Source organism: Daktulosphaira vitifoliae, unplaced genomic scaffold (assembly GCF_025091365.1).
Source record: "Daktulosphaira vitifoliae isolate Bord-2020 unplaced genomic scaffold, ASM2509136v1 Scaffold_2, whole genome shotgun sequence".
NCBI lineage: Eukaryota > Metazoa > Arthropoda > Insecta > Hemiptera > Phylloxeridae > Daktulosphaira > Daktulosphaira vitifoliae.
This window is the reverse complement of record NW_026099573.1, coordinates 19,430,621-19,449,199: the sequence shown is the minus strand read 5'-3', so window position 1 is coordinate 19,449,199 and position 18,579 is coordinate 19,430,621. Positions and strand designations below refer to the sequence as shown.

The 18,579-nt window shown below is 24.2% G+C and overlaps 3 protein-coding genes across 4 annotated transcripts; all 3 read left to right on the top strand.

The window, feature by feature from the left end:
- Window positions 1-1,983: 1,983 nt before the first annotated feature.
- Window positions 1,984-6,362, top strand: LOC126899395 (uncharacterized). The gene is made up of 7 exons (XM_050674284.1): window positions 1,984-2,711; window positions 2,839-2,991; window positions 3,062-3,378; window positions 4,558-4,842; window positions 4,925-5,257; window positions 5,386-5,638; window positions 5,727-6,362. The coding sequence occupies exons 1-7, from the start codon at window positions 2,243-2,245 to the stop codon at window positions 6,137-6,139; spliced, it is 2,223 nt and encodes a 740-aa protein (XP_050530241.1). The 5' UTR covers window positions 1,984-2,242; the 3' UTR covers window positions 6,140-6,362.
- Window positions 6,363-9,323: 2,961 nt separating this feature from the next.
- On the top strand, window positions 9,324-13,471 carry LOC126899411 (SET domain-containing protein SmydA-8-like). Of its 2 annotated transcripts, none has more exons than XM_050674351.1 (6): window positions 9,324-9,918; window positions 10,535-10,891; window positions 11,931-12,225; window positions 12,684-12,779; window positions 12,850-12,920; window positions 13,136-13,471. In XM_050674351.1, exons 1-6 carry the CDS (start codon window positions 9,418-9,420, stop codon window positions 13,220-13,222), a joined length of 1,407 nt encoding a protein of 468 aa, XP_050530308.1. In that variant the 5' UTR covers window positions 9,324-9,417; the 3' UTR covers window positions 13,223-13,471. The 2 variants fall into 2 exon arrangements, with proteins under 2 accessions (XP_050530308.1, XP_050530307.1); XM_050674350.1 differs by having other exon boundaries at window positions 9,325-9,918; window positions 12,844-12,920; window positions 13,136-13,468.
- Window positions 13,472-15,324: 1,853 nt separating this feature from the next.
- LOC126899438 (myotrophin-like) lies at window positions 15,325-18,579 on the top strand. The gene is made up of 4 exons (XM_050674393.1): window positions 15,325-15,708; window positions 15,851-15,961; window positions 16,092-16,175; window positions 18,446-18,579. Exons 1-4 carry the CDS (start codon window positions 15,589-15,591, stop codon window positions 18,545-18,547), a joined length of 417 nt encoding a protein of 138 aa, XP_050530350.1. The 5' UTR covers window positions 15,325-15,588; the 3' UTR covers window positions 18,548-18,579.

Sequence of the window (18,579 nt, the reverse complement as noted above, 5' to 3'; positions counted from 1 at the left end):
CCATAGATTATTGGTAATCATTTATTGTTCTAATATTACATATAATAATTAATAATTAGTTGTAAGGAATGTGATTTATTAAATAACATAAAATACTTTATTTATATTTACTATTTCAAATAGTAAATATAATACTAATCATAATAAAGATTTTTACAGAGAAAGTTATCAATATTGAATTTTCATTTAGCATATAAATATTTTCTAAAATAATAAATTTTAATTGATAATATTATAATATTTATTTATATTAATGACTTTGCAATGTATATCCTGGTACTTTAGTGAATTTTAAATTATATTATGACAAAAATAAAGCATTACAGTAGAATTATTTTCAATTAGAAAAACCTCAGAGTTTCTATTTATTATTTTGTATGTTACTATATATAATTTTGTAATTGTGTAAAAACAAATTATTTAAATATGCATTAAGGAAATGTGTAATAATATAAATTTTATTTTTAATTGTACAATCATTTTAATTTTGTTATGACAATGAAAATAAATAATTGTTTTTTTATTTCTTAAAACATGTTTCTGATAATATATTTTTTTACTATAAAAATCTACAATGCTATTATCTCATATTAAATATTCAATTAAGATTTTGATTATTATATATTTACATAATATATTATGATTTACATACAGTTTTTTAGTTGATAGTTTATATTTTAATTTAATATTAAAAATATATTATGTTTTTTCTCGTTTTCTTTAAAATATAACTTTGGAGGAAAGTATTTATTTTCATATATTTGATCAATGTAGGCTAGTTCCAATATTTTTTATTTTAACTAATAAATTGGGCTTTTTATTTATTTTATAAATAATTATTAAGAAAAACAATTTAGTATATGATATATGAAAACATTATTTAGAATATTAGTAAATATATCCATGTGTTTCAGTTGTGATGACGTTTTGAATTCGTTTCATTATTTCGTTCCGTATCAATAGTTTTAGATTTGTATCCACACGTTTATCTAGCTTGTATTTACAAGTTGACGAGGAGGAACATTGATAAATCTGTAAATGTCTTAAATAGTATAACAAACAACGAAAGCTTTATCATATTTACATGAAAAAAATAAATATTTTTTTGTGAAAATACATTAGAATTATATTTTGTAACAGAAGATAATATGAAAAATGATAATAATTTGTAATGAAATTTGGTTATTTAAAAAGATTTATGTATGAAGAACCTAATATTGTTTTTATTTTTTGAGAATTAACAGTAATTCATTGATATTATTGTAATATTAGTTTTTTGAAACACAGTTTTAGAATATATATATATATATATAAATTGGTTTAGTTTTAAACACCAATCAACTACAGATATAAATAAAAATAATGTTTAACTATTTATAAATATGTATACAAATTTTAATTGTATTACTCATTAAATTAGATTATTGAAAATATAACCATATTAAATAATATGTTTATTTTTATATTATTAATTGTTTACAAAAATTAATAATTAACAATCCTCAATTATTGAGTATCAGAATTGATAATTAATATTAAAATATGAGCTTCAAATACAAGTTATTTTGAAATGATATTTTAGAAAATGCTCATGATTTCAAGAAATTTTTATAATTTTGATTAGATTTTTTTTATATTACCATGTTTATGCTTATAAAAAGTACGCGAGATTAAAAAAAAATACGTTCATAGTTTTCTAATCACCCTCAGATTGTATAACAGAATAGTGAAATTAAAAATCTGTTATTATATGTTTGGTTTTAAGTGTTATATTACTGATTTAATGAAGTACAGATTTTTATCCTAAGTATTAAGCATGTTAGACTCATAGTAAAATTAATTTTACTATGGTTGGACTCATATGAATCAAACTTATATAGAAGTCTTTGTAGATGACATTAATTTTGAAACCTTAAATTCCATTAATTGATAAGCTGCTTACTTATCAATATTTCAATTTAGCCGTTCGAAATGTTATCACCATGTGCAATATAAAATGCAACTTAGATCGAGAGTAAAATTTTTATTTGACATATTTTAAGAAAGAATTGCTTTTAAAACAAATGTTATTGTAAAAAAATTTAAATAATTTTATCAGTTAAATATTTTACGAATTAAGTGTTCAATTAGTAGCTGAAAAATGCTTCATACAATCATATAATTACTAGTTGATAATTTATTTAATAAGTTAAAGTCCGATGTCTTCGATTTGTTTTTAAATGGTTTGGAAAAGCCAATTATTATGGATCAAAAACCTCGACCACATACTTTTGTTGTTCCACAGTCACCTGTTATTAGTCAAGTATCGCCTACTAATACTTCCCCAGCAACTTCTAATTATGTTTTGACATCTAGTAATTTTCGACCAGTTACCAATTATACTATTATTGCTAGTTCACCTGCTTCAACCACTCATTCATATATTACTCAATCTGGTATACGAACAACACATCCACAATTTGTAAATGTTCAAAGTACTTCCAATGTTCGACATATCTTATCTTCCAACTCTCAACCATCCAATATAACTTATATGTTGCCATCGGGTGCTCATATTGTTAGAATGAGCAGTATTGTAACTCCAACAGTTACCGGTGAGCAGCATTCAGGACCGCAGTTTATATTAACTTCAAGTGCTCAGAAAATTAGTCCAAATACAACTAATTCATCTCAATCTTCCAAAACAAATAATGCAGTAACGGATAACAATGGTAAATAAACATAGAATGTGTTACTGATTAATTTTTTTATACATAGTATATTCTTATAATTTTTATACTTCACTAATCTTAAACATATGAAATATGTTGACACATAATGAAATATTTTATTTGGTAGCTCTAGTTGGTGAACTACTAACCAAAACTATAGGTGTCAGTAGTAATACACCTCCAACTTTTCAAAAATCAGGAATGTCATTGCCTAGATTAAGTGCAGCTTATTATAATCAAGTAAAAGGAAGTGAATCACCAAGAATTTCTTTTAGATCAAGTAAGTTGAATAATGTACTCAATAGGTATGATAATAAATAATAATATTTATGATAAATTTTTTTTTTTAGTAAATGAACAACAAAAATCAGGAACTAGTTTTATATTGGCATCTAGTGATTGGTCACGAACAAAAAATGTGCCCGTTTCTAATTTATCAAAAATTGGTAATAACTATATGCAAATACCATTGATACAAAAGTCTGGTACAATGTTATCAACAAATGTTTCAAGGCCAAGTACTGATGTTCGTGCTGGCCAGCATCAAAGATCTCAGAATCAAACAATTCGTTCTGTAATACTACCATCTAACTATCGCACAGCTATGTCACCACAAAGAAACACAGATTGTAGATTAGTTCTTAATTCTATTAATGTACCTTCACAAGTGAGTTTTATTCTATGTTTTATTTGAATACATAGAATAACTTGATCTATTTTTACTAAATTTTACTATAGCAATTGAGCTATTTAAGAAATATAGTTTCATATAAATGAACAATAGTTTTTTCTAATGCTATAATTTTTTTTTTTACATAAAAATATAATCCCCTAAAATATTATAAATTTATTTTATTTTTATCACTGCCTAAGATAAAAGTACTAATTTTAATCTTCTTTCGATTAAATTAGTTCTAAATTATAAAAAATTAAATACATATTAAGTGTAATATTAGAACATGATTGACATCATTTTTTTAATATGAAAATCAATACAATTTTCTTTTAATTTTAGATTTTATAATAATAAAAAATATACCATTTAATAATATCCCATGAAACCTTTAATAATTTAGTTTAAATTCTAAAGATGTATCTCATTTTTTTAAATTTTAAGTTGGTTGCAATTTTCCTATTATTTATATAATCTATACCATTCCAATTATAAATTTTGGTAGCTCAGTCACTTTTTTTGACTATAATATGGCTTCTTAAACAATAGTATGTTCTGTTTATAAAAATTACTATTGAAATGGAGGATTTTTCATTTTGAACATTCTTAATCTTCAGGTGATAATAGGTTGAAAAAAGGCTCCTAGTGAATTCGTAGCTTGTGACACTATTAATAAGTTTAGAGAAATCTAGGTCATATGAAATGAATTCAAAAACATATACTCACAGCAGCAGATTCCTTGTTCATCAAGATATAGTGTTTAAGAATGTTCTTATATTCTATTAGTTTAAATATATAGTTATTTATAATAGCAAGGAGGCAAATATACTCGATGTTGATATGTTGTATGTCAACATACATCAAGTTTCTTAAAGATCTATATAAAAGAATATAGTAATGCATTTTTTTTGGTTTAGTTATTTTTAAAAAATTTATTGAGAATTTAAATCCAGTAAGTGTTTTTGACAGACAATATATTTTTTAATTGTTTAATAAATAGTATGTATTTATTTATTTAAAATTGTAAATTGTTTTTATTGAATCATTTCTCTGAGTATTAAGTACCACAATTTTTTCTCTGTATTAATTCTCATTTTTAAGCAACTCTGTAACATTTAAATTGTATTTTAGTGGGATAATAAATTTTTTTTTCAACCTGTGTTATATTTTTAGGTTTTAACATCAACTGATGGAAAACCTCGAATGGGTAATGTGCCTGTTACAAACATTCAAAAATTTGGTACCAACTATGTACAAATTCCTATTACACAAAAGTCAGGAACAATACTTTCACGTGGTAATCAACATCCTTCTACTGACAGTAATGTAAGAGTTGGTCAACAACAACATCAAATTAGATCACTTATTTTACCACCTAATTATCGAGCAACTATGGTATCTCCAAGACGAGGTCTAGATTACAGGCTTATATTAAAACCAGTTAATATTCAACCACAAGTAATATATATATTTATTAAAAATATTATATTACTTAATAGTTGTTTGTGGTATAAATAATAGTAGAATTGTTTATTTATAGGTGTTAAAAACTTTACCTTCTCCTAGGCAAAATTCCTCACGACAAACTCCACCTCCTGTATCACAATCCAACTCTAATCGTGTTGCTTTACTACGTTCAACAAATAATAAAAATCATAATGAAACTGAAGTACTAGCTACTTCAAAAATTGTACCTATTCCATTAAAAGGTCGAAAAAGTCATTTAGTTATTTCTGATAGAACTATTAAAATGGTTGTTGATGAACTTAACCAAAAAAATATAACGGATAATGAATCAATCCTAAAATTAACACCGGCAAGCATGGAAATTGTGCAAGCAGAAGTATCATATAGATTATTTTATTTATTAAGGGTATGATAAATAACAATTATTTTGTTTGATAATCCCTGTAGTATTGTAATATTTTTTATCTTATTTAAATTTAATTTATCAAAGTTCAAAATAATTTGTAAAATTATATTACCTTTACCGTTTTTTAGGAGTGTAAAAAAGTTTTAGTAAAAAGTCATATGAATGTATTAACTGAAGAAATTGTTCGACAAGTTTGTGCTGACTATTTTACACCATTTTATGGAAATAAGTTGTGGCCATTATTCTGTTTGAAACCTAATGAGGATGAGATTGAGAGTAATAATCTTGAAAATCGAGTATGGATTAGAAAACATAACAATGTAAATGTTGTTGGTTGGTTAAAACATCCAAAGTTTCGTAATCCTAGCTATATTAAAAAACGTATGTTTCAGTAATTTAATAAGTATATTATTATTTTTTTATTCTAATAATTTTATAAATATTTTAATCATTATTCTATATTTTTAAGGTCCTAAAATAAAGTTAAAAATTAAAGAGTTTGTTCCTGATACTGTAGAACAAGTACTTAATGTGCAGCAAGATTTTCTATCTAATACAACTATTACTAGAGTTAATGATAAGAGTACTATAAAATCCATGACAATTAGTCAAATGGATTTAAGTGACAAACAAATATCTCGTGAAATTTCTTTAATTAATCACACATCATCTTCACAAATATCTTTAGACATGTTATCTAAACAAGCTGCTGCTCAAACTTGTACAGTAAAACCCATAGAAAATACCAATATAAATCCCACAACAATTTTAAATACCCCTATAACTGTATCAACAATAAAGTCAAGCCAATCACATGGTAGTACAAACAATAGTCTTATTAATAATAAACCTAGTAAAGTACCTTACATTATTTTAGATTAAAATAAATAAAAATTTTTTACATATTTCTTTATCATTTTTTTCCTGTTAGTACAATTTCAAAAATTATTTATTTAAAAATGACTAATAAATCAAAATATTATTTTATAATTCAGTAAAAAATCTTTCTAAACATCAATATTTTTTCAATAACTCAACAAAAATTTAAAATTTGTATAAGATTTTAAATTATTCTAGCTTTCTTATCTTATGACTATAATTTTAATTTTTTAAGTAATATTTTGTCTTGAGCATTAAGTTTTTATATTTAAATTAAAATTTATATTTATCTTTATCTTTAAAATGTACTATTGAAAAGATCATTTTATACTAATCTATGGAGATTAGTTATTGTTAATCAGTTTTGTTAAGATATTTTAATTTATTTTTTTAACTCATTGAAGTAGCACATTATTTATCTAAATTTACTAGGTTTCCTATCTAATAAAGTACTAAACTGATTTTGAATATTTTGATTATATTATTTAATTTTACAGTAGCTATATGGTGTAACTAACTTTCAACAAAATAATGTTTTTGTTTATTTATGTTCAATTTAATAAATTATTAGTCATAAATATATTTTTCAAAATTAAAATGATGTTGAATGAATTTTTATTTGACTATTTTAAAATCCAGATTCATTAACAAGAGTTCATCTATTGAATTAATTAGTCTATTAATAAATCATAAATAAATTTTGAATTAAATCTTAGACATCCAATAATTTTAGTATTTTAACCCATGTGATTTTTTTTGGATTGTACATGTCTTAAATAATAATGATAAGTCTGTGATCTTTGTTATATATATTTATTAATAAGAACATATTTTGTTTTAATTTATTTTTGTATTATAAAAAGTTTTTATTGTACATACATTAATAAAAATAAAAATATTTATAAACTCATAAATATCTGAATTTTTTATTTTTGTATGGAATTCGTCTATTTTTAATAAAATTTTAGTCAGCTATTATGCTTCTTTTCTCAAATGTTTCTAAATAACAAATTATAAACTTTTAATACCATTTAGAGCTGGAACATGATTAGGGAAAGATAAAGAGATTGATTCCCAGGCAATAATATTTACATGATGAAAATACAATTTTTTTTTAAAGAGGAGTAAAAAGTTTTCTTATGTATAAGAAAACGTTTCAAGAACAAAACTGTTTCAGTAAAGTAGAAGTGTTAAAAAACAAACCTAGCACAGGGGGGTCGCGGCACAGTGGTGACGTGACATAATTGGATCAAGTATAATGATATCTGACAGTGATTAAAATCACTATAAAAAAAAAACGCTTCGATGCAAATCTTTAGATAGTGTTTAATTTTAAAAAATTGGTGGATTATTCCAAAAGCTACATGATATGCTAGTTCATTATTAATATCCTAATTAAGATAAAGTATGTCGAATGAAAAAGGGATTATTAAAAAATATTATTTCTTATAAAAAAATAATGTTGATCCATACACTTTTAAATATGTCATAGCATTAAAAAGTTAAAAATGTAAAAAATAAAATCGAGAATTTCCACATAATAATAGCATTTTGTAGCCATTTTCACCGTGAAGATAAAATAAAGTCCGAAATTTTTTTTCACATAATAAAGTAGATTACATTAACTTTAATTTAAGATATAAATAAAAGTGTCAGACTTTCCGGAACAGTTTCAAAATTTAAGTTGAAAAAGTAAATTTTTTGTGAAAAAGTTGTCATTTTAAATCCCCCCCTGTGGGTAGGTAAAGGGTCAGATTTAAAATAAATATATACCAAATGATAGGTAAAGACATCATTCATCTATAAAAAAAAAATTATATTGATCCATACATCTTTCAAAAAGTTATAGCATTATAAAGTTAAAAATATAAAAAAGAATTTTTTTACAAAAATCGTATTTTTTTTATAAACTTTGATGTCTGTTTTCACCATGAAGATAAAATAAAGTCCGAAATTTTTTTTTACCATAATAAAGTATATTACATTAGCTTTAATTTAAGATATATATAAAAGTGTCAGACCTTCCGGAACACTTTCAAAATTTTAAGTTGAAAAAGTTCTACTTTTTACATGCATTTTTTAGATTTGAACCCCCCTCGTATATAGGGAAAAAACAGTATGTCAAATGAAAGATTTATATGAATACTACTCCTCATAAAAAAATTGTACTAATCCATTTTTCAAAAAGTTATAGCATAATAAAGTTAAAAATGTAAAATACAAAATCGAAAATTTTCACACAAAAATAGCATTCGGTAGCCATTTTCACCATGAAGATAAGATAAAGTCCGAAATTTTTTTTTTTCATGATAAAGTATATTACATTAGCTTTAATTTAAGATATATATAAAAGTGTCAGACCTTCCGGAACATTTTCAAAATTTAAGTTAAAAAAATTAATTTTTTGTGAAAAAGTTGTCATTTTAAATCCCCCCTTGTGGGCAGGTTAAGGGTTAAATTTATGAAAAAAATATACCAAATGAAAGGTAATGATATTATGCATCTATATAAAAAAGAATTATATTGATATGTTCATTTTTGAAAAAGTTATGGCACTTTTAAGTAAAAAAAATTGAAAAAATTTCGAAAATTAGCGATTTTTAAATTTGTAATTTTTTTGGAGGTTTCCCCCATTTACGGGGAACGAGGGAATTTTTTTCAATTTTTGAGGGTAATGTCTTCGACTAGATACAATTTGTGATCTTTTGACGTATCATTGAAAGAAATCGGTTCGGTGAGAGCTGAGAAAAAGTGGTAACAGAAAAAAAAAAAAAAAAAAAACACATCTTAGTAAAACCAATACCTTCTCAGCTTCGCATCGAAGCTAAAATTCCTTTGGTTTTTGTATTTCAATAAAGTTATTTTTATGAGAGATAATTTATAGTAATATTTTACATAACATCATATTTGAATAAGCTAATTATATTTAGCTTATCCAAATAATAATAACCTAAGTTATTTTTATTTTATTTTAGCTCAGTTTTAATTAAAAACTAGTATTCATCAATTATTGATGTTTTCTGTAATCGGATAAGATATTTGTTTTTGAAGCATAAAACGTTTTAAAATAGCGTTGCTGATGAATTTTACATCGAAGGAATGGTATAGGTAATCTTAAAAACTATCAAATGGATCTTCGTTGAAAATGTGCCAAAATGTCAATCGAAACTGCAGTCAATCTCAAACATTTATCTATAGTACTAATACTAGTACAGTTCGGTGCCGTCGAGTTAAAATAGTACTTTTTAATTGACAAATTTTGAGGTTAGTTTAAAAAAATTATGGATGCAGACTCTTTAACCAAACTTAATAACTCTATTGCTCAATATTTACTGTCAGAAAATGATTCTTCAGACATGGATGGATGGACAGTGTCAGAAAATACAGTAGCTGGCCGGGGTCTAATAGCCACAAAAAATTACAACCCGGGTGAAGTGATATTCATGGATGTACCTTTGATCAAATCTCCAAGAGTATTACTGAATAATGAAGCAAATAAAAATCTAATATGCGCAGTATGTTTTCAGAATGGTCCACTTCAAGCTTGTTCCGGAGGATGTCGTTGGCCAGTGTGTAACACTAAATGTGCTAAATCTAAGTTACACACTGTGGAGTGCGCATATATTCGTTGCCTTCGTCCAAATTCGAGTTCTTCGGAGTGGTCAATAGGGTTATATAATGCCGTGGCTGCTGTACGAGGGCTGACGATGTTTAAAGAAGGCTCTTATAATTATTTTTATAATACACTACAAAAAAATACAACTGTAAAACCTGTTTTTGAGGTAAGGTTAGATTAAGTCAAATTAACTTTGTAATAAAAGAATAAAATCCATTTTTTGGAATTTATACTTGTTTACAATAACTACAAACTATAGAATGAAAATATTTTTCAAAAAGTACACAATAAGCTACAAAAATGAGCAAGGTTTAGTTTATTTATTTATATTTATAAATAATTCTGTTGATTACATATTTTTTCATGTCAATTCGTTCGTAGCGTTTCCAAAATTCAGTGTTCATTTTAAATTTTAAATTAGTGTTTTAGAACAAGAAGGTATTGATAAAACAGTTTACCATTTAAATTTTTTTCGAGCTTAAGTTTAGAAAAATGGTGGCCTTATGTTTATAACATAGATTAACAAAATATAATTTTAAAATTCCTCTTTTTTTTCTCATAATATATTATTATCTATCTATCTTATCTATTTTTGAATTAATTTGATGAGGTAATTTTTATTGGTATGATATATAAAAGTTGAAATATTCATTTATACAGGTAAAGCTTAGTATTAAAGTTTAAACGCTCCGTAATTCAGATATACTTATATTGAATACTCTGGATGTGCCTAGTTTTTGCTAAAAAAATTGAATCTGAATAACTTTATTATTTATTTTAAGGTTGAAGAACTCAAAAAAAATGTCAAATCAAAACTTAACCAAAAAGACGAAGTTATCATGCAAACAGTTTGTAAAATAATGGATGCTAACGCTTTTGAAGTTGTTATTAATCAAGTAACCAGTTTGAGAGGTCTTTATCCAGTTGCGTCTTTTATGAACCATTCATGCGTACCTAACACTATGCATAATTTTGATAATAAACTTAGAATGGTGGTCAAAGCATCAGTGCCTATAAAAAAGAATCAAGAGATTACTACATCTTATACACATTTAATTTGGTCGACTCCCTTAAGACAGCATCATTTACTAGTTTCTAAACAATTCCTCTGCACGTGTTTTAGATGCCGAGATCCAAAGGTAATTTTTTTTTTTTACTTTTTGTATCTTTAATTAGAGTATATAAGATATAAAAGAGCGCACTTTTTTCTGTCACATATAACTTGTAGTACATGGTAGTTTTGAATAATATTTTTTAGCTAGACAAACTATAAAAAAATAAAAGGTAATATATGAAGTTAGAACTTTATTTAACGAGATATTAGCGGAAATAAAAACTTACTCTTACCCCATTGAAGAGGTCATAATTAGCATTGAGTAAGCTTTAACAAACAATACAATAAATAATTTTGCAATTCGATATCATAATTGTTAATTATAATGAGTGAAAAAAGAGTTTGCCACTAAAAAATTGAAGTAAAATTTTTTAGACTTATCATTCAAATTTAATAAAATAATGTATAAACCTCATTTATTTCAAAATTAGTATAAATTGTATTATTTTAGAACAAAATTCGACTTTACCTCAAATTTTTTTTATTAAATTTCATGTCAAAAATTGTGTGCGAAAATTAAACTATTTTATTGGGCTTTTCTAGGCCCATTAAAGACCCATAGCGACCTCCCCCAAAGGGGACATTTTCTTAGCTGATACTCCGGGACGGGTGATTAGTCTGTCGCCGGAGAGAGGGATGGCGACTTCAACTGATCTCTCGCTTAGCAAATGAAGCCGCCTGTGACTGAGTTTCGAAACTGAGGCAGTGTGTGTCAAGCACTGCCGCGTTACCGAATCGGCTACACCATCCCTAAACTATATTGTTACCCAATATTTATTAATAAAAATATTATATATGCAAAAAAAAAAATCCAAGTTTTATAAAATTCTTATATTTGTTTGAAATAGTATTTTTAAAGAATGAAATTCATAAAGGTATGAATAATTTTTATGTATTTTATTTTAGAATAATGATTTTGCAACGACTAAAAAAATGTAAAAATTGTCCAAGATCATTTGTTTATGACTATAAAATTTAATTATTTATTTCAATATTCAATTCTTACCTCAGTTTATTTTAATTTTGTTTGTTTAATGACTTGTATTATTTTATTTTTTTTTTAGGAATTCGGTACTGAATTAGCAGCGTTAAATTGTACAAAGATTAATTGTCACGGTCGCATTCTTTCTGTTAATCCATTGGACAAAGCAGCCGTTTGGCAGTGTAAAGTGTGCTCAAAATTGGTATCGGATACTGAAGTTGCTATTTTGCATAAAACAGTTGGGTCATTACTAACAAAAATGTACACGTTTCATCCTAAAACTATAGATGCTTTCATAGAAAAAAACAACATAAATAAAAACAGCCCATTTGCAGTCGATTTAAAACTTCAGTTCGTTTGGAAAACTAATAATTCAAGTATGCATATTATAATGTAATTTTATTTTTCATTCATGTATGAAAATGTAGAGTATACAAAAACATATTTATATATCTTTAGCATATTATTAGCTCTTCTTGATACTTCTCTCTGTTTCTTTGGTATTCGTCCCTGAAGTGTGCACGTAGATGAGTAGTTCAACAAGTAAACATTATTTCAAATTTTGAATTTTTGTCTATATTATATTACTATGATATTTTTCAAACTTTGAAAATATGTATAGAGCAGTTATGTCCAAGAAAAAATTAATGCCCATAGAAAACGAAAAATGAAATATCTTATCTTACAATCAGCTCTGAAATCTCTATATTTATTTCTCTTTGCGTCATTCTTAAGCGTTAATATCTTTTTTTTTTTATGGGACTAATTTTGATAGACTAGATTCACGTTAGATATTACCCTTAAAATTAAAACTAATTTTATCTTTTTACCATAGAAATGACACTTGAACAGTTGATTTACAAAGAAAATTCGTGTATCGATATTTTGAATCTTATACAGAAACTTAATCTAGGAAAATGTCGTTTAATGGGTGAGCATATTAATTTTTACTTAATATTCAATAGTATAAACTCGTAAAAAAAAATTAAATAAAGGTTTAGTTAACAAAGAGTTATTCGAAGTGATGAACGAAAAACGAAAACGTTATTCATGGGACCCACAAACATTACAAGTGAGTGTAAAACAGGGGTAGATCCAGAATTTTTTTGGCGACAAAATCAATTTTTTAACTAATTTTATTATTCAAAATGGCTTTTTTTTAATAAGTGGTGATAATTTAAGAGAGTCACCCTAAGCACTTCGCTCTGGATCTGTCACGATTTAAAATATTAGTATTATTTAATATCGTTATTAATATTTTACCTACATCATTTATTTATTGTGTAGGTATTTGAAAAAAAGATGAATATTTTGAAGGAAGAATTTACAACCATTTTAAATGAATCAATTAGATCTATAAAAAACGAAGAATAACCTTCATTGAACTTAAATTTATTTCAATTTTGATGTTAACATTTTGTAATGAAAAAAACACGATTAACTTTGACTATTTAAGACCATATCTATAGTTAATTCTTATAAATAAGCTGTACTTAAGTTATTCAGACAATATATCTAAAAATAGATTAAATAAAACTAATTCATTAAAAATTACTATAAATACGATTCTTAGACACGCATTAATAATTCATGAGACGTATTATTTTAAATCCTGTTTTATTAATCTACTGCATAGACATTTTAATTGTTAACATTAGAAATTTGGTTTTCAAAAATGATTTATTTAATTTCAATTTAAAAAATTAATAAATATTTTTAAAGGGATATAAAAAATATAAATGAATGGATGATTTTCAAAAAAATATTTTATTTAACTTTTATTACTTAATAAAAAATGAATTAAAGAAATAATTTTTGTTAAAAAATTAAAAAAAATGTTTTCATTTGAAAATGTATCTTTGTTAAGAAATATTTTTTTTTTTTTTGATATTTTATCAAAAATTAAAATAACTACCCTTATTACATTACAATATAATACTAGTTGATAACCTTCTAAACGTGTGTACCTTAGGTAACTGTCCTATTTATCTATGTGTAAATACAGATCTGTTGATAATGTTGTTGAACTTTTTGTAAGAATAATACAATTTATGCAAATAGAGAGTAATATTAGTATATTATACTATTTAGTTATTTTTATTATTGTACAATAAACATATTTTCCAGGTCAGTACGGTCCTAAATTTTACTTTACCGATTAGTGTTTACCTTATCAATGTCTATTAGTGTATATACAGTTCTTTCAAAATAATTCTTCAGCTATAAATAGAAACTTGTTTCTTAAACACCTATATACATGAAGTTAGTTTTACAAATAATAGTAACAATACTTTGATGAAAACACTTAGATGATGAAACCGAATTAATATAATTCAAGAGATTTTGACTAGTCATGATTTAATCAAAATTAAAAACCCATATTTTATTTTTTTTATACAACACAGCATTTGTTGTTATTTTATGAAACTTTTGTTTTAAAAGTTATTTTAGTTAATAAAAATGAAATAAGTGATCATTTTTACATACTTATATTTCCCGAACTTAATATTCTGTGGTGGTGACCCTCATTCATATGTTATGTGAATTTTAACAAGTTAAAAGTAATTTCTGGCTAGGCCAATGTTGGACGGGACGATTATTATGGCAAGCTTGCACCAGAGACCAGACACCACCAATGAGAAAATTACAAGAAATTCATCGTTCGCACCCTGGGGATCGGTCAGGGATCCCATGTGCCGTGTCTATACTTTTCTACCCACTATGCTAGGCCGACCCCTTTAAAAGACTATTTAGTATAATACTTAAATAAAATAAAATTTTTCGGAAAAATCCAATATATATGATAATAATATATGAATTATACCCCATGAAGGTATTAGACTATTGATGTCATAAACATCAATAACAGAGTTATTTTGTATTTAAGTTTTTTAATAATATTATATAATATTACAATAAATTCCTTGTAGTAGTTTTTTTATGGTAGATAAGTGGGATTTATTATTCCATTTTTATAAAACAATTACCTTTAATGAGAGTAGCAAAAATTTTCTGTTGGCTACCCTACTTAGTTTAAAAAATTATTTTTACTATTTGAAATAACTATAGTTAATTAAGTTACTAGAGTAACTTAACCGAGTGTATTATTTAAACTTCGTAACTTATAAATTATAACGCAAATAGACCTTTTTAAATATATTTTAACGTAACAAGTTAAAAAAATGTATAACTTGTCCAACATAGATTGTAATAAAAGAAGACTTATAGTTTGATAAATAATATTATTAATTATTTGATAAGTCAAAATCTGGTCAATTGGCCGTCTAGTATTTTGACTGGTCAAAACTAACTATAAAATGTATTAATAAATTTAAATAAAATAATGTTGACGCTTAAATAGTGATTGCACTGACGATCATGTTACCAATCAGAACGTTTTTTTGTTATCGCATCATTCAGTGAATCTCTTTTCATATAGTTTATAGATTATAATCTTTAAACCTTGACTATTACCTCAGTACCATTTTTTATCATATAATACAATCTTTATGAGGAAATTTTCTAATTTACCAAAAAAGTAGAACAATAAGTAACAACCAAGATAATTTAGAACGAATTTCAATAAAAACTTATTGATTTATTATTGATAAACTTTGTAAAGTAGAGTCAATTATCTCTTGTTTAATTTTACAATATTTAAGAGTTGTATAATAAAAATACTTGTGTTTTTGGGTTTATTACTAACTGAGATAGTAATTGAACTGAATATTTAAAGAGCAATGGAAGTAAGTACAAATGGTGATTCGGTAGCTGTCAGTGAAGATTTATCATGGGCCCTGCAAATAGGTGATTTGGAAACAGTAAAAGAACAAATTCAAAAATTTGCTAAAGAAAATAGTGTAATTATTTTAATGTTCATAAAAGTTTATTTATGGAAATTTAAATTCTTTAATTAATTAAAATATTTTATTAGTTATTACTATTTGGTAAAATAATTTTAATATAAGTTTTGCTTCATTTTAAAAGTATTTTATTTTCTAGGATTGGAATGTAAATAATTCGACTAATGGGAGAACTTTGTTGCATAAAGCTTGTGATTATGGACATTTAGACATTGTTGAATATTTAATACAAAATGGTGCTAACATAGATGTATGTAACTGTTATTTTAACTTGAGTTATTATTAATATTATTTTTAAACTGATATTGCTGGTAATTTACTGAAAAATAAATTTTAGATCAAAATTTATTGATTAATATAGAATGTATTGTTTGTTTCAGAAAAAAGATAATTTTGGAATCACTCCATTACTGTGTGCTTTATGGGAAAATCATTTAAAAGTAGCTAAATATTTGATTGATAATGTAAGTTCTAAGAATTATAATAAACTTTTATACTAAAATATTTTCAATTTTGACATTTTTTTCGATAGGAACATTTGTATGATATTCTTAAAAGAACTTAATCTAATGATTTTTCCTTGACTAATTCTATTTTATTTTAGACATTTTTTAAATATTACTTAACGGTATTGTTAGACTGGATTAAAATGTATGCATATCAGTATGGTTATATTAGTTACATCAATTTTGATAACTGTGTTACAAACTGTTATTTTCTCAAAAAAATATTATCTATGTATAACATTCTTAATAACAGTGATATAACTGTTTTATATGTTAAAATACTGTTGAAATAAATATTTAGTCTATAAATGACTAACATTATCATCTGATAAGTAAAACCTGTTCTATATGTTCTCCAGAAATAAATAACTCTACGATTATCTATTAATTTACTTTTACAATATTAAAAATTGTATGCAGTTTATTTATTCTAAATAATTTACAGTCAAAATCTTAATTAAAATATTCTAATTTTTATACTCTTACTTTTGAAATCTATATTATATAGCTTATATTGAATTTTCAGTTCTTAATTATAGAAATTAAACATTATATGAATTCATAACTGCTTTAGACTCTTTGGATAAATACTGATTTATTTTGTCAAAATTTACAATTTTGTCCAAATTATTCCAATTGCTTTTTAAATCACTGATTTTACAGTGTATATTGTATTGTACTTAACTAATTACTTGGTGTAATGTATTAACTTTACTACCCTCCATTTTACTCTAAAGTTTTGAAAAAATCAGAAAAATTTTTTTTTTGAGATAAATTATTGAATGAGCAGTTTTAAAGTTAATTAAATTTTTAATTTTAAATGAGCAGATTGCGCAACATGGAAAAATTTTCATCTAGGTGTTTTAGTAAAAATAAAGTGTCGTTTTAAACAGTAATATAACACTATCTAACACTTAATATAATATAACACTTTATAACACTATCCCTCCTCCCACCTTTTCCTAAATCTTAAAATTCTATTACTTTAAAAATCACTTGATCAAATATTTTATCTAAAGAAAAAACTTGTTTAAAAATAAAAATTGATCACGAATATCAAAGAAAAATATAGGTTCTAATAAAAAAAAAAAAAAGGTTTTTTTTATTATTACAGGGACCCATTAAGGGTATTAAAGTTTACTAGTACATAAACATATAAATTAATATTTATACAGATGATTAAAAGAGAAAAATTCCAGTTTTTATTTAATTATATGGCAAATGGTTATATGTGGCGCGTAGGAAAGTTAATAAATAACACTGTATATTAGAATGAAAAAATGCAATTTTAAAGCTTGAATGCTGAAATTTTTATAACTTATTAAATGGATACAAATCTAAAAGTAATTAAAACTTTCATACATATGCAAATGGTGCAAAAATTTTCAATATATTTTAATAAAAACATAAATTGTGTATAGGTTATTTTTTGTCTAACAGAACAATAATTATGATAATAAAAATGACTGATTTGTTTACTCAAAAACTATTATTTTATTTTATTCTAGTTAAGTACAAATAAAACTACTGTATTTTGGTAATTTTTTATTTTCTATGACCATTAGAAAAAAATTTAAGTAAATTTTATTATAAATAAAAATTGTTACCATAATGTTTGTTCACATTTTACTTTAATACAAGATTGGTAATTACATTTCAGAGATACTTTTTTCATTTGAATGAAAAAATTGTGTTAAATAAAATTGTAAATTAATGTATTAAAACATAGTGATTGAAGAAAACATTCAGTATATTTTAAGCAATTTAAAAATTTAGAAATACTTATAACAATTGGCTAAGTGAATGATCAAATAAACTAATATAACTCTTTATTATTTACATTAACTGTTATTATTTGTTTTAAATAGCAGCTTGTTATTGCTTCTCAAGTAATAACTTTTATAAATCACTGTTACTGTAAATTTTTCCAATCATTAGCTCATATAAATTTTATTATAATTTTCAACAATCCCTTTCAATAATCACAATATGTATAATTAAAGTAATAATATTAAACAGGTGCTTTTTATTGCTACAAATTCATGAATAAATTTCTGTATTAAAATGCTGAAAATATATATATTTAATTCGTTTAATTTAATGTAAATAATTTAACATTTCATTACTATCTAACTTTTATGTAGTGTTTTAATATTTGTTTATATTGTAATATTTTTCAAAATATTATTTCTTTTTTTTTTTAATTTTTGTTACATATTTTTTTATAGGGTGCAACAACTACTTTACTTACACCAGAAGGCTTGAAATATTATGAATGTACAGAAGATTTAGAAATGATAAATTTACTAAAACAGCTTGAAGGACAGTAAATGTTTGTGTAATTCTTTAAGTATTTTTGAAA